Below are 21020 nucleotides of genomic sequence, written 5' to 3'. Positions count from 1 at the left end.
AACCTAGCAAGGATGCAAAATAAGCTTTAACAAGTCTAGAAATGTGTTTCTTTACATGATTTTGCTTGGTTATTGTAGGAAATGACCATGTTTTGCGTGATGTCCCCCCAATGGTTGCCCTCTTTGTTTTGCTGGTATTAGAACTCTGCACACTTTACTCCTGCTAAACACCAGTAAAGAACCTGTGATCCCCTTTAAGCATGCAGTAATTAGAGTAAACCTGATTGACACATTTGTAACTTCCCCATAAGGATAGGGTATATGGTGCAGAAATATATCCCTGGCATGAAAAGTTAAACCAGCGGACCACAGCACCTATTGCACCATCCAGTTTTTGGGTACGCCTGAAGTCATGTTTTTACTTCCACTTGCCTGTATAACCTGACAGAAGTGACTTGTGCCTGTCAAAATTACCCATTAATAGGTAGGAAAACCTTATTTAAAATATAAAAGAAGCCACGCCTACGCGTGACGTGCTGCCCACACGTAATGTACATATTATTTAGTGGAACATGTGTGACATCGGAAAATCATGCTCCTCTTGTGACTAGGTCTAAAACCATATTTTCACTAGCCAGACTGTAGCTGAAAAATGGCAAATGTCAAAACTACTCACTTTTAACTATAATTTTTCACCTATGCCGGTTACGGACTCCATTCAGAGACCTGTTTTTATTTAATAGAAAATTCAATCTAATGGTAAAGTCAGATTTTTATTAAATATATTAGATATTTAACATTTAAAAAGTTACCATTACTTTTCTCGAAGCTACAGGAGGCTAATTAGCATTTACTCCCAGTCACTTCCTAGCCTCTACGTGGCATGAATGAGGTGTGAAAGAGGTATGAAAACTATTCCCAATGCAGAGACAAAGGCCTGGTTGTAGGAAGGTGTTTTCTTCACCAGGCAGGAAGACATGTTAAGGGGGCCACAGGAACTCCATTAACTTTGGAGGGCCATGCCCTTTCATAAGCAAATGTTACTTGACACCCGGAGAAGGCTCAGCCTTTGTCCCCATAGTCAGGCTGGCACCAAACCCAATAGGAGGAAAGCTACCCCCAGAACTGGTTCTGAGTGACCACAGAGGAGGTGACTGTTCATTAGCCTGGTGACATCTCTGGGGGTGCACAAGGAGAGAAGAAGTTCCCCATCTTAAACTTTGAGTATGCTAGCTGGTGAAAAGAAATAAAGGTGGCACCCCAAAGCAACCTCCTCAGAACACCTTCTGGGCCTGCACAAGACAGGAGGAGGACTGGACTAGCTATCTGTGATGTGAGAGGACGCCTGAAGGATGAAACCTGCACAAACTTGTACCCAGGATGAAGAAGTGGATTCCAAGGGTCAGTTGGCTGACCGTCTGGTTAGCTACACACAAAATACAAGCTGCAAGAGGCATTTGCCCTGAAGTGTCCCGCTGATCAGTGGCAACTGGACATGGACTGGACTTTCTGTTGTCCTCTTTATGACACCTTCAGAGTCTCTAAGGGCCATCCCATGAAGTCTTGGGGGCTTTAGAAGTGCACCCCTATGGTTCTTTCTGCACCAGAAGAAAGTCTGGAAGCTTTTGAAAGTTTTTCTTCCCAAACCCCAGGGAGACCATCAGGTAAAAGTATTTGCCCAGAAGATCCACTACATCAGATTTCATTTCAGCTTCATCTTGTTCAAGGCTCCTAACACCCTCAAAAAATAAACTAAGTTCCATTCTGCATTAGGACTTAGAAAATGTTCAGCAAAGGATCTCCAAAGCTTGAGATCTCCAGCGGGACCTACCTGCTTCAAGTATCTGGCCTTTAGTTCCCCAGCAGAGGCTACAGTTCCATCTAGAGCCCACTCAGAGAGGATAGTTCCCTTAAAAAACACAGTCCCTTTCTGAAGTGTGACTTAGAAACGTTTTTGAAATTTTTAACTTTGAAACTTGCCACCAGGACCAATCCACTTGGGCCTGATTCACAAAGAAAAACGTACACTTTTGTGTACGTTTACAAATGTTTGTTATTTACAAAAGGATTCTCGAGTAGTATGTTTATGAGTGCAGAGTCTCCATATAGAAAAAGACCTACTATAAGTACTTGAGCAGGCTTCCACTGAAATTGTAGCCTCTGCTGTGCAACCTAATATAGGTCTCTCTATGAGTGGAGATTTCGCACTCTTAAATGTACTACTCGTAAATTCCTTTATGAATAGTAAACTATCTTACACTTACATAAAAGTGTAAGTTTGCCTTTGTGAATCAGGCCCAAGGTGTATCAGACCAAGGATCCATAGAAGTCAGCCTCAAATTGTGCCGTGGTCCCAGTGTACTGATTCCATATACTATCATTGGTGTGTTCTGCTTCTCGGCAATATTTCTACCTAAAACTTTAACTACCAGGGGGTTGAGCTCAAGTTAATTTAGTGACATTTATGGTTTACTCTGACAAGAAGTGATATTTTTTCTTAAGGTGGGTAGTCACCCATTCTAAATGATAAGTCATTTTCTTACAGATAAGTATAATCCAGTGAGGGCAAAGGCTTGGCATTTAACGTCTCACAGATGTCTGCTATTTTATAACTTCTAAATACAATCAGAAAATTACAGTCCTTATTGCGTTTTTGAACTTTCAATCAGCTTACTTATCACATTCCATTGAGTGAGTTAAGCACTTATATAAATTAATATCCCGAACATTTTCTAAAAAGAGTTGGATGAAAACACGTCAGCTATCCTATGTGAACTGCAAGCAGATATGTTAGAATCAAATTACTTACATACATGAGACAAGAGAAAATTAGTAATTAAAGTTGCGCCCAGCACTTCAGATGACACATATGTAGTTTAAAATGAGAGACAGACATCTCCCATAGCATATCGCTGACATATATATATATGGACTGCAATGGAACGTTTCACTGCTATTGTGGAATATCTCACTGCAGTTCAAACAGCCATTTCAAAGGTGGATTTTCTAGCACAGGGAAAGCAAATTGTGATAGTTTTGCTTTTACCTGCTCTTGAAGCAGCCACTAAAGCTAATATTCCCAATGAGCAAGTCGTATACTTTTGTTGGGACAGTGTGCCATGACATAAAATGTCATTAATGTATGGTCTGGATGTGATGCAACACTCCGCAATCTTGGATTTTCGCAATTCACAAAACATTTTGCAAACTCCAACTATCTGACCCACACATGATTACAAAAGTGTGTTCTATAAGGATGGCTCTGCATAGCCTCCAGATGGCAAGGAATTTAAATATTTAGCGGCTTGTGCTGTACTGCAGGGAATTATTGAGAACAGCAACTTCAAAGTACTGTGTGCACATATCAAAGTTTTAGGTGATTTCACCACATACATAGCAGAAATACACATCCTATTACTTGCTTTTCAGAAAGCTGATCTGTTAGTTCTGACACATGGGGGTCGATTCTGTGTCAGGAATTTACAAATCGCATCTACCTATGTTCCTAAATTGGTGAATGGTGGAAAGACAATAGTAAAGCCTTGTCGGGTAAATGTTTGGTACCCGTGTATTACTAAATAGATTCCTTTCAGTACCATGTAAATAGGTTCAGGTAATAGTGGGTTTTTGGTCCTTCCCAAGATGGCCGCCGCTGTGGCCACTGAAGCCATTTGGAAGTTAGTACGTGAGGGCTAGTTGATGTGTGCCTCGCGCAGCTTTCAAACTGCGCACTTCAACTGTTCGGGTTTCTGAGGTAGCAGCTAGAGTTCGAGGCTCCGTGTCTATTTTCATGACAGGAGCTCGTCGAGTTAGTTTAGTCAAATTCTTGAGTCCGCTCTATCTGGCTACTCGCCAAGTGAGTGAACATTTGTAAAAAATTACTTTTGGGTGAATTTTACGAAGACAGTCTACAGTTCGTGAAGAAAAGTTCTTCCGTCACCTGCAGTGACTGAGTCTACGTTCTTCTCCATCCGCCGTCGTCGTGGGAGCCAGTTCGCCCTGCTGAAGCTCGACAGGATTTCCTTCACAGAAGGTTCCACAGACTCCATTGCGGAGAGTTGCGAGAGGAACAGTAAGCCAGCGGCAGCTTCCCCCTCGTTCCCCCTTTGCCAGCAAACTATATACTGAGTAACTATTCCCTTCTTGCGCTTTCCCTGCTCCTATCCTTCCCCCCTTCTTGCCTCCCTTGTTCCTTTTTGCGCGCTAAAGTCCACTCAGCATTGGGACCCTTGGAGCCGCATGTTTGCTGCAAGACACTAACAGAACCCCAGTTGGGGCAAATACAGAGAGCTTACAGGTAAACAGAGAGAGTGAGAGAGTATTAGTTCGTAGGTCATAGCCCACAGGAAAGGTCACACAGTAACGTTAGTCTCTGTCTCACAGGCATGAAGCTCCCTGAATGTTTCTACACATCCTAATGAAGAGTAGCAATACCTTTGGGAACCACTGGTAGGATAAGATTTGATTATTACATAGAGTGAGAATATTGGTAGGTGGTAGTTGTTGTTTATTCTTTCCCTGTTCTGTGCATTAGGCATCTACAGTAACCGAAGTCAAGGTCAAGACTGATCTACCCAATCGGTGAAGGTGCCAGAAGTTCTCAAGGTGTCTCTTCTCTGTCCACTTCCCCTTTTCCCTTTTGCTAGTGGATTCGCTCAAGTGGCGGAGTCACTGGTGGGAGGGTGATTGGGTACAGCATCTACTGCCTCTGCGAAGTTTGGAGCCTTCTGACAGATTGAAGTGCCCAAGTATTCACTTCGCCCAGGCAGTATGGCTGAGAGCTTAAATCTAAAGGACTTGGGAGATATTTTAGTGGGTATTCAGAGAGAGATAGGAGCGGCAAGGGAGGAAAATAAAAGTTTAAAATTAGAATTGGAGGCTTCTCGACAAGAAACTAGAGTGTTGACTCAGAAGATGGATGGATTAGTAATGGGAAATCCCGTTCAGGTTCCTTCCCCATCCAACACCAGTCCTGTAAGTTCAGATCCTAAGTCGGTAGCTCAGGTAATCCACTCAGTCTCCCCTTTAATTCCTCTAGCAGCCCCAGAGAGATTTGCGGGGGATCCACAAAAGGCCCAGCTCTTTTTAACTCAATGCTCCCTTCACTTCATGTGCCGCCCAACCCTTTTTCCCGATGCTCAATCTAGAGTAGCATTTATTTTGTCCTATCTCAGTGGGGATGCTGCCAATTGGGCAATGCCCTTGGTGAGCGAAGATGACCCAATCCTTTGTGATTTTGTTAAATTTAAATCTGAGTTCCTCAGAATTTTTTACAGGAGAAGGATTTCTCAGGCCACTGATAATGAGTTGCTGGAATTGCGTCAGGGCTCTAAAGACTTGATATCATATCTGACGCAATTTAACAAGTTAATTGTGGAAACCAACTGGCCGGAAGAGAAACGGGCTGCTTTATTTTATCGAGGTCTGAAAGATGAGATCAAGGACACCTTGGCACAAGTTCCGAATCGGCCCACTGAGTTGTCAGCGTTGGTGGATTTAGTTTTGGAATTGGATTTTCGTAACTCAGAGCGTAAGGGAGAAAAGAGAAAAGATTGGAGGGTAAATTTTCCTCGGTTCGATCGGGCCCGGTTCGAGAAAGGTTCCGGAGGAAGTAATGAAGCTGAACCCATGCAAATTGGAGCAGTCCGTGGGCCATTGAGCAAAGAAGAGAAGGAGCAAAGGCGTTTGAAGAAATTGTGTCTTTATTGTGGGACCTCTGGCCACTTCGTAAAGGAATGCCCTAAGCGCCCAAAAGTACCTTTTAAGGGAAACGAGGTGAGCCATCAGTAGGCGGAGTCGCTCTGGTGGTGCAGGAGAACAAGACGACTCCGGAATCTCATTTAATCCTTAACACTCTACAGTCGTGCATCCCACATGTAATCCTTCACATGACTTTAAAATTCCGTGGACGACAGATTTCCGGAGTGGCTATCATGTTGGACTCTGGGGCCACAGGAAATTTTTGTGATATAAAGTATGCTCGAAGCATGGGAATCCAAGCAATAAAAAAGGAAAGACCAGAACCTGTGAGAGCCGTCGATGGAACAAATTTATCGTCTGGGCCAATTATCAGTCATACGGAAGAATTGGAGCTGATTCAAGCGGATGGGCATAGAGAAGTGGTGCAATTCAACCTAATAGACGCCCCTCAGTTCCAATTGATCTTGGGATTACCTTGGCTGGCTACACACAATCCTACCATTGATTGGGCGAATCAAACAGTCAGTATGCAGTCAAGCTTCTGTCTGGAACATTGTTATGGGCACCAAGAACACTCAGTGGAGTCTTCCCTCGCTTCTTTACTATCTTTTGGAGGTCAGTCAATTTGTGTAATTGATGCAGGAGAAATTCCCCCCGAATATCGGGATTTGAAAATGGTTTTTAGTGAACGGGAAGCAGAGGTGTTACCACCGCATCGTTCTTACGACTGTACGATTGACCTGGTCCCAGGAGTGGTACTGCCTTGCAGTCGGATTTATGCCCTGACTGAAGCTGAAAATAATCATCTCAAGGAGTATCTGGACCGTTATCTAGCCAATGGGTTCATCAGACCCTCACAGTCCCCAGTATCCTCCCCGTTATTTTTCATTCCAAAAAAGCAAGAAGGAAGTCTGAGAACTTGTATTGATTATAGTGCCTTGAATTTAGTCACAATCAAGAATCGATACCCCCTGCCTTTAATTTCCGTTCTTCTGGACCAACTCAAAGAAGCACAGATTTTCACCAAGCTTGACTTACGAGGAGCGTACCACTTGGTGCGGATGAAGGAGGGGCACGAGTGGAAGACGGCCTTTCGTACCAAATTTGGCCTCTTCGAATATTGCGTGATGCCCTTTGGGCTGTGTAACGCACCTGCTGTGTTTCAGCATTTCATAAATGACATTCTGAGTGACTTGATTGACAAGGTGGCTATTGTTTATCTGGATGATATTTTGATCTACTCTCAGAACACACGAGACCATCCCAAGCATGTCAGAATGGTGTTGGAGCGTTTAAGAACACATCATTTATATGTAAAATTGGAAAAGTGTGTTTTTCATGCAACTACGGTGGAGTTTCTAGGATTCGTCCTTTCTCCACATGGAATTACCATGGACCAAGGAAAAGTGCAAGCCGTTAAAGATTGGCCAGAACCACAGAATATCAAGGAGATACAGCGATTTCTGGGATTCGCTAACTTCTATCGGTGCTTCATTCAGAGTTTTTCGCACTTGATCGCACCTATCACTCGATTACTAAAGAAAGGGGTGCGGTTCGAGTGGACCAGAGAGGCAGCTCAGGCATTTGGTCACCTCAAAGAAAGATTTGTGTCCGCCCCAATCCTTTTGCATGCCAATCCGGAAGAACCTTTCTTTGTAGAAGCAGATGCGTCAGATCAGGCAATCGGAGGTGTTCTCTCCCAACGACATTCCCAGACTGGTCAGTTGCATCCGGTAGCGTATCGCTCCAGAAAATTAAATCCAGCGGAACTGAATTACGCGATCGCAGAAAAAGAATTGTTGGCGGTTAAGGATGCCTTTGAGGATTGGAGGCATTATCTGCTGGGGGCTAAGCATACTGTGACCGTGTTTACTGATCACAAGAATCTACAATTCTTGAAATCCGCAAAGACTCTAACTCCTCGACAGCTACGCTGGTCCTTGTACTTTGCAGATTTTGATTTTGTGCTCACTTTTCGCCCTGGAACAAAGAATGGAAAGGCGGATGCACTTTCCCGTTTGAATACTGACGACTGTGAACATCCTGTTGAACCTCAACCTATCATTCCTGAGACTAAGATCATTTGTACTCTTTCCCTGAGCAACTTTCAAGAAGAGGTGCGGAAAGGGTTATCTACAGAAGAAATCCAGAAGTGGGTTCAATCGGGTGAGGGGAGAGAGTTAAACCAATGTTTACCCTACTATAAAGGAGCCTTGTATCTCCCGACAACTACTCTTCAACAAAGGGCCTTGCAAAGCTGCCATGATCATCCTTTGGCCGGTCATAAAGGAGTTTCTAAGACTATGGATTTAGTTCAGCGCTATTTTTGGTGGCCTGGGTTGTCCTCTCATGTCAAGCAATATGTACAGTCTTGTGAATTGTGTGCCAGGGGTAAACCTAGTCGGCAAGCTCCACAAGGGTTTTTGCAACCACTCCCTACTCCGACCCATCCATGGCATACGGTCTTGATGGATTTGATTGTAGATTTACCAGTCAGTAAGGGATTCGATACTATCCTGGTGATTGTGGATACTTTCACCAAGATGAGTCACTTTATTGCCATGTCCGGTACCCCTACTGCTCCTGAGCTAGCACAAGCATTTAGCGAGAACATTGTAAAACTACATGGGGTCCCCAAGATAGTGGTTTCAGATCGAGGTCCTCAGTTCATCTCCCGTTTCTGGCAAGCCTATCTTAAGGGTTTGGGGATTGAGAGGAGGTTATCTACCAGCTATCACCCTGAGTTGGATGGACAGATGGAGAGAATTAACCAAGAACTGGAACAGTATCTCCGTTTGTTTCTCCTCGAGAGAGGTGGTGACTGGTCAGATCACTTGTGGATGGCAGAATTTGCTAGTAATAATGCTAAAAGTGTTTCTACAGGTTACTCGCCTTTTTATTTGAATTCTGGGCGCCATCCCAATCCATTCTGCCCTCAGGAAGATTTAGAAGTCCCAGCAGTTCAGACCTTGTTGATAAATATGACCACCTTACATAGATCTGCAGAGGAAAATTTGATAAAAGCTAAACAAGTTTACAAGAAAAGTGCAGACAGACATAGAAAGCCCGCTCCGCAATATCAAGTAGGAGATCAGGTGTGGCTCTCTACAAAGAACCTCCATTTAAAAGGGAATAGGAAATTCCAACCAAGATTTATGGGTCCCTATTCAGTTGAGCAGGTTTTGGGTCCTGTAACAGTGAGATTAAAATTACCAGCTAAGTTGGGGATCCATCCAGTCTTCCACGTCTCTTTAATAAAAAAGACTAAATCCCACATGAGGTTGGGTAAACCACCTGAACCCCTCGTTATTTCTGGCCACCCTGAGTACGAGGTTCATGACATTCTAGACTCTAAAATCAAGAAAGGTAGGCTATTTTATCTGGTGGATTGGAAGGGGTACGGTCCTGAGGAAAGGTCGTGGGAACCTGCATCTCAAATTCATGCTCCACAACTCATTAAGAGATTCCATGCACGGAAACCTCTCAAACCTGGACCGATGAATCGGTCTTTGAGAGGGGGTACTGTCAGGAATTTACAAATCGCATCTACCTATGTTCCTAAGTTGGTGAATGGTGGAAAGACAATAGTAAAGCCTTGTCGGGTAAATGTTTGGTACCCGTGTATTACTAAATAGATTCCTTTCAGTACCATGTAAATAGGTTCAGGTAATAGTGGGTTTTTGGTCCTTCCCAAGATGGCCGCCGCTGTGGCCACTGAAGCCATTTGGAAGTTAGTACGTGAGGGCTAGTTGATGTGTGCCTCGCGCAGCTTTCAAACTGCGCACTTCAACTGTTCGGGTTTCTGAGGTAGCAGCTAGAGTTCGAGGCTCCGTGTCTATTTTCATGACAGGAGTTCGTCGAGTTAGTTTAGTCAAATTCTTGAGTCCGCTCTATCTGGCTACTCGCCAAGTGAGTGAACAAGACAGTCCTATCCTTCCCCCCTTCTTGCCTCCCTTGTTCCTTTTTGCGCGCTAAAGTCCACTCAGCATTGGGACCCTTGGAGCCGCATGTTTGCTGCAAGACACTAACAGAACCCCAGTTGGGGCAAATACAGAGAGCTTACAGGTAAACAGAGAGAGTGAGAGAGTATTAGTTCGTAGGTCATAGCCCACAGGAAAGGTCACACAGTAACGTTAGTCTCTGTCTCACAGGCATGAAGCTCCCTGAATGTTTCTACACATCCTAATGAAGAGTAGCAATACCTTTGGGAACCACTGGTAGGATAAGATTTGATTATTACATAGAGTGAGAATATTGGTAGGTGGTAGTTGTTGTTTATTCTTTCCCTGTTCTGTGCATTAGGCATCTACAGTAACCGAAGTCAAGGTCAAGACTGATCTACCCAATCGGTGAAGGTGCCAGAAGTTCTCAAGGTGTCTCTTCTCTGTCCACTTCTCCTTTTCCCTTTTGCTAGTGGATTCGCCCAAGTGGCGGAGTCACTGGTGGGAGGGTGATTGGGTACAGCATCTACTGCCTCTGCGAAGTTTGGAGCCTTCTGACATTCTGATTCGGGAAAAAACGCTCCGAATAGCCGCACGGAGAGTTTTTCCCGTACGAATCGTATACTGCAACGTCCCCCGTACGTACGACGAAGTACGATTCGTACCAAGAGCTGGACTCCGTACGAATCGTACAGAGACCGTACGAATCAAATCCCCGTAAGAATCTCCCTCGGAACCCGCTGCACGTGACATCCGTACGGTTCGCGGCTGGTTTCTCTGACCCAGCAAGTACGATTTGTGTTGGGTACGCACCGTACAACGCTTTTTCTACGGGAGCCGAAAACATCTGGAGAAGCAGAGTTCGCCTCGAAACAGGTACGGAACGGCCCCCCCAGGTACAGTGCGTACACCCCATGATCACAGGGGTATGGTGCGTACCCCTGCGATCATTGGGTGTACGCACCGTACCCCACGATCATGGGGTGTACGCACCGTACCCCATGTTCGCTGGGTGTACGGTGCGTACACCCTGCGATCACGGGTACGGTGCGTACACCCCATGATCACAGGGGTACGCACCGTACCCCTGTGATCATGGGGTGTACGGACCGTACGATGTGTATGTGAATGTGTGCTTTTCCGTACGAATCGCCCTTACCTGACGTGGACCGTACGAATCGTGTCCTCATACCCCGGTCCGGATCTTACTGGTCGGGTCGTACGGCATGTTTACGATTCGTAAGGAGAGGGCTCCGGATATGAATCGTACAGACGTTTTTTTCCCAGGATCAGAATCGACCCTTAGATGTCAGATTCTGCATTCTGTGTGCAGGGTTACAATGTGCACTTGCTGCATTGGTATCTTAAAGGATACAGATATTCAGAAGGTAAACCAATAAATAGCTTTGGGGAAAGGTAGGTACTCCACAGGAAGAGCTTCCTTTAGGCCAGGTACAACATACGACAGCACACAAAAGTGAAGGAATTCATGCTAAAGGGAACTGTGCAGCAGACTTGGCTGCAAAGAGATGGGCACAATTCTTTAAGGTAGGTTCTGTAACTCAATCTCAGACTAAGATCAATGCTGGCATTATGGTGTTAACACAAGCAACACCAAAAGGCAAAAAGTTTTCTATTATGTTATTTTAATTTAATTTTTAAGCGCGCTGATCCCCCGCAAAGGGGCGTCCAGGCGCTCAGACAGGTACTATAACATAACACGCAGAGAATAAAAGGAAGCGGCTACTCGGAAACAGGAAACAAAAACGTTTTGATAGCACACCTGAAGATAGACAGGTCATTCAAAGCTCGGATGTGCACTGGGAGCGAATTCCATAGTCCCGCAGCAAGCACCCGATAAGAGCGGCCACCCATTCTACTGAGTTTAAAACGGGGGCAGACCGCCAAATGGAGAGCCTCTGATCTTAAGGATCTCGGAGGAATGTAAGGAGTGAGCAGGTTAACAAGAGCCGGCGGTGAGGAAAGTTTCATGATTTTGAAAGCCAGACAGAGCGCTTTAAACTTAATCCTCTGTCTGACCGGTAACCAATGAAGAGCAGAGATAGTACCGGAGACAGAGCAATGTCTGGGAAGACCAACAATGGCCCGCGCCGCGGCGTTTTGTATCCTCTGAAGCCTAGATACCTCAGCCTGGTTAACCCCTAACATCAGCGCACTTCCATAGTCCAGCCGAGATAAAACCGAGGCTTGGACTACGAGCTGCCGAGTGGGAGGGTCGAAGTATTTAAGAACCGGCCTTATGCCTCGCAAAATGCCATAACATGTGGCAGCAACCTTCTTCGTATGCCCTGTGAAGGTGAGCGCAGGATCCAGCCAAATCCCTAAGTTTTTCACTTCTGTTGCTGGAATAGGAGTGACGCCCAGTTCTGGGGGCCACCACTGGTCTCCCCATAGCTCAGCATGTTTCCCTAAGACCATCACTTCAGTTTTAGTGGCATTCAATTGTAAACAATTGGTACGTAGCCAATTGGCTACTGCCACAAGTCCAGCTCGGAATCTGGGAGCCTCCACTTCCGGGTCTCCACTCAGTGTCACCGCTAGCTGCGTGTCGTCAGCATATGAGGTCATCGTCAAACCCCACTGTTTGACGACTGCCGCTAGCGGTTTCACATATAAGTTGAACAGAGTGGGACTCAACGAGGAGCCCTGTGGGACTCCCGGGTCCAAGGGGTGAATGGTGGACTGGCAAGGTGGTATAGCCACTTTAAAGGTTCGATCTGAGAGGAAAGATCGAAACCACTGAAGAGCGGTTCCCGCTACTCCGGCTTCCTCAAGGCGCTGAATCAATATGCAATGGGACACAGTATCGAAGGCAGCGCTCAGATCTAATAATAGGAGCGCTGCCATACGTCCGGAGTCAAGCACCAGGCGTAAATGCTCGATAATATGGAGCAAAGCGGTCTCGGTACTGTGTCCTGGTCGGAAGCCATTTTGGCTAGAGTCCAGTATCTGATTGCGGGCAAGGTGATCAGATAAAATGGAGTTGACGTGGGCTTCGGTGACTTTAGCAGTCCAAGGCAAAAGAGATATAGGGCGGTAGTTCTCAGGCAGGAGGGGGTCTAAATTTGCCTTTTTCAAGACTGGGGTAACAACCGCCTGCTTCCATGAGGAAGGGACTGTCCCAGTTGATAGTGACAAGTTGATAAGAGTAAGTATCGTAACTCGACACAGCGGGGAAAGCGTACTGATGAGGGCTGGCTTCAGCGGATCCAGAGGAGAACCTGATTTGACCCTGAGGCTAAGTTTGTTAAAAGCCTCGGTAGACAGATCAGGAAGGAAGGTCAAAGTCTCATAACCCAAAGAAATAGGGTCAACTAACACTGGATCCAGCCGACACAGGTCAAACCCCCGGTATATATTCTGCACTTTCTCCAAGAAAAAAACTGCCAAGTTCTCGCAGTGGGAATCGGTGCAAATCTCTACCGAAGTTGCTCTCTTATTCATAAGGTCTTTTAAGACCTTGAATATTAATTTGGAGGGATTGGTGCTGGCTTGAAATTCCTGGGTGTAAAATGCGGCCCGAGTTCTGCATATTGCTCTGTGATAAGCCTTAAGTTTGGCAAAATATAAGGTTTTCAGAGCCGGATCGTAAGATCTCCTCCAATCCGTTTCCGCTTTCCGGCAGGTTTTTTTAAGCTCGGCAAGGGAGTCATTATACCACGGGCTTGGTACCTTAGAATAACCTTTCGACCAGCGCAAGGGTATAAGGGAATCTAGAGCGTCTGAAATCCATGTGTAAAACAGTTGGTAGCCATGATCCACATTCAAAAAAGAGCTCAAGGGATTCTGCTCCAGTAACCTATAGAACTCCTCTAGTTTGAGCTTGTGCCAGTGCCTTTTAAGAATTAGTCTATCCACAGATTTAAATGGCTTATCGTGAATAAGACAAGAGACTTCCACCAGCGAATGATCAGTCCATCCTAACGACATCGGGTCAGACACCTTCACCCTCTCAAGCGTGGTAAAAAAAGGATCGAGAATATGTCCTCCAGTGTGGGTGGGAAGTGTCACTAGCTGGACCAGTTGGAGTGCTTCCAGATCCCCGAGTAAGGTGTTGATGGCTATGGATGACCTATTATCAAAATGAATATTAAGGTCACCCATGATGTTGAAATTAGCACACCCGGGCGCTAAAGAACTCACAGTATCGGCAAGAGCGGATTTGAAGACTGTATCATTGCCTGGTGGGCGATAAATAAGAATGCCACTAAAAGTAAAATGATGGCTAAAAGCTACTTTAAAAAGGGCACTTTCACAAGCAGGCAGCTTAAGTGCTTTCCATTCAGCAGGAAAGCAAGATTTTACCGCCATGGCAATACCACCTCCTCTCGTGGTCCGATTCAGAGTAAAAATCGTATATTCTGAAGGAAAGGTAAGGTTCAAGATGGCGACATCCGAGTCCTGGAGCCAGGTTTCGGTAAGGAAAAAAAGATCAGGGCCTTCTTTTTCAATGAGGTCATGTATAAACTGGTGATGTTTGACCAGCGACCTCACGTTCAAATTCCAAATCCGGAGCCCGCGGTCCGAGATAAGATTACGCTTGGGCGGGGTGATAGCTTCCAAAGAGCGGATTTTAGTTGGTCTAGCTAAGGACCAGCCATTACATGCACAGGTGTATGGGCCAATTAAAGGGTCCACAGGATCACATAAGCAGACCTTAGCCCTATTCCCAATGGTTAGCAAATCTGCCCGATTGTAATGGAGCAGTAGTGAAGCCTGCATGATAATATAGCAGCCAATGAACAGAGCCCTACCGCGTCTCGCGCTCCCTCGTCGCTGACGGGTGCAGACGGGCAGGACTCTGGCACGACTCCGGCTAAGCGAGGGCGACCCACCTGCGCGTCCCGCTGCGCGGGAGAAGGAAGCTTTAAATAGGCGATCCAAGCCCAGCGCGAGCGCGAGGGCGCTCCAAGATGGCGCCCGTCGATGGAATTAGGAGCCCAATGCAAAATGGCGCCTACACAGGGCCACCCCCGGGACCCGGACTCGCCAAAACGGCGATGTAATAGCCTTTTATATGCGGTAAGTGGGAGGGGAACGAAGCCCAGCCTGACCCCGCTTAAAAACAGGGGAGAAATGAAATAATAACGAAAAACAAATACCAAATGAGGGCAAGTTAAAATATACCAGCGCCGGCAGCAGCGCGAGCACAGCGGTGCCAGTACCTGTCAAGGCAGCAATGAAGGATGATCCGCCTTAAATAGGCGATCCAAGCCCAGCGCGAGCGCGAGGACGCTCCAAGATGGCGCCCGTCGATGGAATTAGGAGCCCAATGCAAAATGGCGCCTACACATGGCCACCCCCGGGACCCGGACTCGCCAAAACGGCGATGTAATAGCCTTTTATATGTGGTAAGTGGGAGGGGAACGAAGCCCAGCCTGACCCCGCTTAAAAACAGGGGAAAAATGAAATAATAACGAAAAACAAATACCAAATGAGGGCAAGTTAAAATATACCAGCGCCGGCAGCAGCGCGAGCACAGCGGTGCCAGTACCTGTCAAGGCAGCAATGAAGGATGATCCGCCTTAAATAGGCGATCCAAGCCCAGCGCGAGTGCGAGGACGCTCCAAGATGGCGCCCGTCGATGGAATTAGGAGCCCAATGCAAAATGGCGCCTACACAGGGCCACCCCCGGGACCCGGACTCGCCAAAACGGCGATGTAATAGCCTTTTATACGCGGTAAGTGGGAGGGGAACGAAGCCCAGCCTGACCCCGCTTAAAAACAGGGGAGAAATGAAATAATAACGAAAAACAAATACCAAATGAGGGCAAGTTAAAATATACCAGCGCCGGCAGCAGCGCGAGCACAGCGGTGCCAGTACCTGTCAAAACTGATGGTTTCCCTTTCAAATATTTTTATATCCTCGCTAAAGACAATATTCCTTTGGTTTTTTATAACTGCATTGGGGATAGGCATGCCCTTAATGAGGGAGTCATATGTATTTTAATAAGGGCAGCTCATTAAGAGAAAGCTTTAGTTCATTCTTGTGTAAATGCTATTGTATCAATGCTACTGCAACAATACTGGTGGGCCTATTTACAACAACAACAAAAAAATGTATGTGAAAATTATATGTGGAAAAGTGCATATGGCAAGGGACTGTCAACAAATACATCATTCAGCCGCTGTAAGACCAGCACCTACTCTCATCATGATATCTGGAAAACTATTCAGGTCATGTTTCTCAACCATAAGCGACCACTCCCGAAAGTCAATCAGTATAAGTATATATTGGTTGCTGTGAATTTCTCCTCTAGATTCCTTTGGGTTTGGCCACAAAAGACTGCTGTTGCTTCAGCGGGTTTAAAAAAATAGCTGCCACATTGTTGCACCTCCTTTCGTCTCTCCTGTCGGCTCCTCCCGCATCCTCCCTCTATCTATGTCTCTCCTTCTCTCCTCTCTCAATGTACTGAGACTGAACTATTTTGTCTGATGCCCGATGGAGCTACTTGGTTTAGCTATAGGGGAGATGGGCCGTGGATTCCCTCCTTGGTCGTCACCTGCCCAGACAGAATTCCTTTCGTCTCTATGGCTTTGTCTTCCCTTATCCTCACTTTCTCACCTCTCCTACCCCCCACTACTTTCTCTCTCCTTTCTCTCTTCTCCTAATGTATTGCTGATTGTTTGATATTATGTTTACTTGTTGATCTTTTTCTGGTATATTGTTGAACCACATTGTTGCCCCTCCTTTCTTCTCGCCAGTCGGCTCCTCCCGCATCCTCCCTCTATCTATGTCTCTCCTTCTCTCCTTTCTCAATTTATTTGAGACTGAACTATTTTGCCTGATGCCCGATGGAGCTACTTGGTTTAGCTATAGGGGAGATGGGCCGTGGATTCCCTCCTTGGTCGTCACCTACCCAGTCGGTCTTTTGACAGACTTCTTTTCGTCTCTCCTTATTGTCTCTTTCCTTATCCTCCCTTTCTCACCTCCCCTGCCTGCTCCACTACTTTTCTCTCTCCGTTCTATTCTCTCCTCTCCTGATTGTATTGCTTATGTTTTGAATGTTTTGTGTAATTGTTGAACTTTTTCTGTTACATTGTTGATTCTCATGTAAAGCGCTCTGATACCTCCGGGTCTAGCCAGCGCTATATAAAACTCTTTTAAATTTAAAAAAATGTGAAAGGAGATGGGTAACCCAATAGACCCTTGTATGCTTGGGCAGTGAGTAATAAAGGTAAAAAATGGCTATAAGGGATTTAATTTGTCTATTGACTTGTGATCAATTTGTGAGTTAGTTAACAGATATCTAACTCAAATGTATCCATAGGATAACGCCAAAACTTTTCTAAGATAGAAACAGTTAATGTTACGTAAGGGATATGGAAAAAGCACACAGAAAAGTAATTATATCTGAAAAATATTGTATTGAATCTATCAGCACATAAATATATATACTGGGATCAATGTTCCCTCTAATTTCTTTCCTCTGTGTGCGGCAGTGGAGGGTCTCTGTGCGCTGCAATCATGGCCATGTGCGCCAGGAACCAGACCACGCGCGTGTGCAGCGCCAAATGTCACTCCAAACATTGGCTCAAAAAAGTGAAAAGATGGTGCATTTTCACACAAACAGCTCCACGTTAAGCTTTTGCATATCGGATAAGGACGCCATGAAATTGATTGGTTACACAGGTAAGTACACTTAAGGTTTAGAAAAGCACAAGACTCCAAAAGGTGGTACCATCATAAGATTTTACTAAATATTTTTAACTGGAGCACTGTTCATTGGGTGGGGAAATATTGAGAGCCTATACAATATGACATGTACACAATAAGTTACAAAATTATATAACATTTACAATTTGATGTGAGAGCTGCTGAGTAATGTTGGGTTATCCCACCAGAGATAGTTTGTAAAACTTAGACATCCAGGCAAACATGGACTGTGGGAGAGAGCCGTTCAGACATGTCAAGTGGCATCACTCGATGGGTGACAGGATTGCTTCTCACGGCGATCCTTGCCATTTTTCCAGTGCTGATAAACTCGGTCGAGGTCAACTTTCCCATTCAGGAGGTAGGCCTTTGTCCTCATCAGCATATCCAAATGCTTCTGCTCTAGTCTATTCCTCAATTTACTCTTGATAGTATACATGAGGCTGAATCCTCGTTCACAATCTGCACTAGATGCTTGAAATGTTGCACAGACATCAACAAGCTGAGACACAACACTATACTGAGCAGCATTGCGTACAGTGAAATTCACCAGGTCTTGAAAGGTGGTAAATAACCCACCCTTTACATGTTCTGCCACCACATATTTATAATCTCTGTATTGCCGAACAACATCTTCTGGTGTTTCACAATCACCCAGGACCAAGACAATTTTATACTTTTCAACAAGTCTTTGTATATTCTCAGTCCCAAAATCAAAATGTGATTGTGTTGACATTGCCTGGATTTCAAAACTTGCCCATTCTTTCAATTCATCCTCAGGGAACCTTTTTTGCATGTGCTCACAAAGAAGGGAAACAAAAGACAGAATAGGCCCACTGTCAAATTCTTGCCTTTCCTTGTACAACACCATCATCTCTTACATTGCTGCTCCAAAAGACAGTGTCCCCCAAATACTGTTCCTTAATTTGGCCAATCTTTGCTCTTGCATACTGTACAGCTTCGACAGTAGTCAAAGAACTTTTTTGGAACAGTTTGCACAATGATGCAAATTCACTCAGAATGTCATTAAGTACTGCAAGGGAAATGTGGTAGTTTGAGTCAGATAGCTTTTTGTAACAATATTTAGCAACTGGATCATTCTCTTCAACTTTCTCATGCTCAAAGTACTTAACAGCCTCGTAATTCCGAATTAGTGCACCAACTGCAAAATGCCTCGAAAGCCACCGGACTTCATTCAATGGTCGAAAAGAGACCACTTCACAGTCAGTGACTAATGCCATTTCATCCAGCTTGGACTTCTTTGCAGGTGATCTGGAGAACACAGTGTAGACAGTCCTCAATAAAGTCTCCATCTCTTTAATCATTGGAACCCTCTTCCAGGCATCATCCACTCCCAAATCTTCTCGATGAGCGACACAATGCTGCTCAACTAGATGGGGAATAGATTGTTTAAGGTGAGTAGCAACACCATTATTTTTACCCAGCATCACAGACGCACCTTCGGATGTGAACATGACCATTTTCATGAGGTCCAGTTCATTGGCAGTGTAGAATTCCTTCACAGCAGTAGTGATGGCCTCAGCATTACAACTAGTCAGCTTCACTATGCCCCCAAACTGTGTTTTGTGCTCTGTTGAGGTTACAGGTCGGTACTTTAAGTACAGAATGAGCATTTTTGTAACAGAAATATCTGTGCTCTCATCAATTATCAATGTGTGATACAAAGCGTTACGAAGTTCTGCCATACCTTCACTGTGTATCACGCTATTGATGGCCTCAAGGAACTCAAAGGCATAGTTCTTGCTCCTCCAGCTGTCTGGTATCTTCACATACAAAGCTAGGTGGTCATGGATCTCTTGTACAGATAACATTGAAGTATTCATCTTCACTGCCAGCAACACATTGTTGATGAGAATCTTTATCTCCTCAGGCAGAGATCTTTGTCGTTCAACTACTTCCATTCTATTTGCTTTGTCAGTGGCAGTTTCTGTCAGCATTGCCCGCACTCCAAAACCAAACCTGGCAGCAGCACTTCTGTTTCTCAATATCACCATGGCAGACTCGTGAACTTTGCTAATTAGATGGCGTTTCAGGTAATCCAGTTTCCAGCCATCACTCCATTTCTTCCCTGTAGAAAAGTCCCCAACAATCTTGGCTTCGGCACATGCTTTGCAAATCAAGCCCACGTCTGGACTGTATTGAAATAGTTCGCCAAGTTGCATGCGAACCTTGCTTCGTGATTTCTGTGTCTCAGCCTCCACAATTTCTTTCATCCACTCTTCCTTGAATACAAGGCAGCATTTCTTCCTATGTGGTGAAGCATCACACTCTGCAGAAGGTACAGCTTTGCGCTTGAACATATTTGTGATAACTGGGTTTAGCCTGCTATGCCACAAAGCCTGCAAAATAAAGGAACATAGCTAAAGTTGATGCCTATGCTCATGATTTCAATCTGTCACATAATACAGAGGCATTGCCGGCAAAACATAGAGTGTAATTACCTGGATTTCTGTACACTACCCTGCCCTTTCAAACTTAAATGATACACTGTCCGTAGAGCCTGCAATAGAAGTAAAGATTGTAAATGTAAATTGAATGTAAATTGATACTTGTATAGCGCACTACTCACCCGCAAGGGTCTCAAGGCGCTTGTACGAATACCGCTGTGGAACCCCTCCTGGTTTTCCCTGTGAGGTGTCCACTCCTGGGCACCCCCAAGGTGGAGGCCAGGCATCCTTAGCGTTGTGGGGGCCGTTGTGGAGATTAAGCAAACTATTGCCCAGAGTTGCAGAGTGGGACTCCATGGTTGGAATAGGCACCGAGGCGAGAATTGTCAGGTCCGTGGAATTTTTTAGCCCAAGACACGCCGAGGCGGGGAATTGAACCCTGGTCCCGGGCTAGACCTCTGCATCAGGGTCTGCCGCTCTAACCATTGAGCCACACTTCTCCACTGTTACAGCACATTGTGAATTTGTGATACAGCAATATACCATGTGCACCATAAAGGAACTCTACCAAACAATTACCTGTTGTGATTGTGCTCACGGATGCCCGTTCAAAGTTGTGAGGTACTGTCTGTGGAACCTAGAACAGAAGAAAACATGGGTAAGGTATGTTATATTACAATGCACAAGATGGACCACAGTTTAACTCTACCAAACAAGTACCTGCTCTGCTTGTACTCGCGTATCCCAGTTCAAATGTGTGGGGTACTGTCTGCGAATCCTAGAACAGAAGAAAACATGGGTAAGGTATGTTGTTATACTACAATACACAAGAACACAAGATGCACCACGGTTTAACTCTACCAAACAATTACCTGTTTGTTCTGCCTGTACTCCCATATTTGTAGCACGGTCTCACAAACCTGCAAAAGAAAAGGGGTGCAGATTGTGAATCTATTTACCCAGTACCCCCAAAATCCAATGTGGAACATACACAGAATTACCTTGTCTTTGTGGGTTCTCACGCCTGACCATTCAAATCCAAATACCTTACAGACTGGAAACCTGCAATTGAAGACAAGATGGTTAGCAAAGGCTCTAAGAGTTACAAAAAATGAATGGGACTGGCCCAGATACTCCATTAGGAAAAACAACCGAATAGTTATCTGGGATTCCAGTTCAGACAAATAAGCACGTGCCCCTGTGCTTCATTATTAGCACCCATTAGGCTAAACTTATATGCACCTACCCACACAATCCAGCCACTCATGCGTTTTCTTTACCTTTTGCCATGTCAATGTTTTAACAGATATGTGTCCCATTCACACACATTTGCATGTAATCACATTTACAATAGACC

The 21020-nt window shown here is 45.2% G+C and overlaps 1 protein-coding gene across 1 annotated transcript; it reads right to left on the bottom strand.

Annotated features, from left to right (window-relative positions):
• Positions 1–10890: 10890 nt before the first annotated feature.
• Positions 10891–19576, bottom strand: LOC144820276 (zinc finger protein 862-like). The gene is made up of 2 exons (XM_078677864.1): positions 18212–19576; positions 10891–10944 (listed from the first exon to the last, which is right to left on the bottom strand). Exons 1-2 carry the CDS (start codon positions 19574–19576, stop codon positions 10891–10893), a joined length of 1419 nt encoding a protein of 472 aa, XP_078533990.1.
• Positions 19577–21020: the final 1444 nt, after the last annotated feature.

Source organism: Lissotriton helveticus, chromosome 2_1, assembly GCF_964261635.1.
Source record: "Lissotriton helveticus chromosome 2_1, aLisHel1.1, whole genome shotgun sequence".
NCBI classification, from domain to species: domain Eukaryota; kingdom Metazoa; phylum Chordata; class Amphibia; order Caudata; family Salamandridae; genus Lissotriton; species Lissotriton helveticus.
Note: the sequence above shows the minus strand (reverse complement) of the source record. Positions and strands in the feature narration are given on the sequence as shown.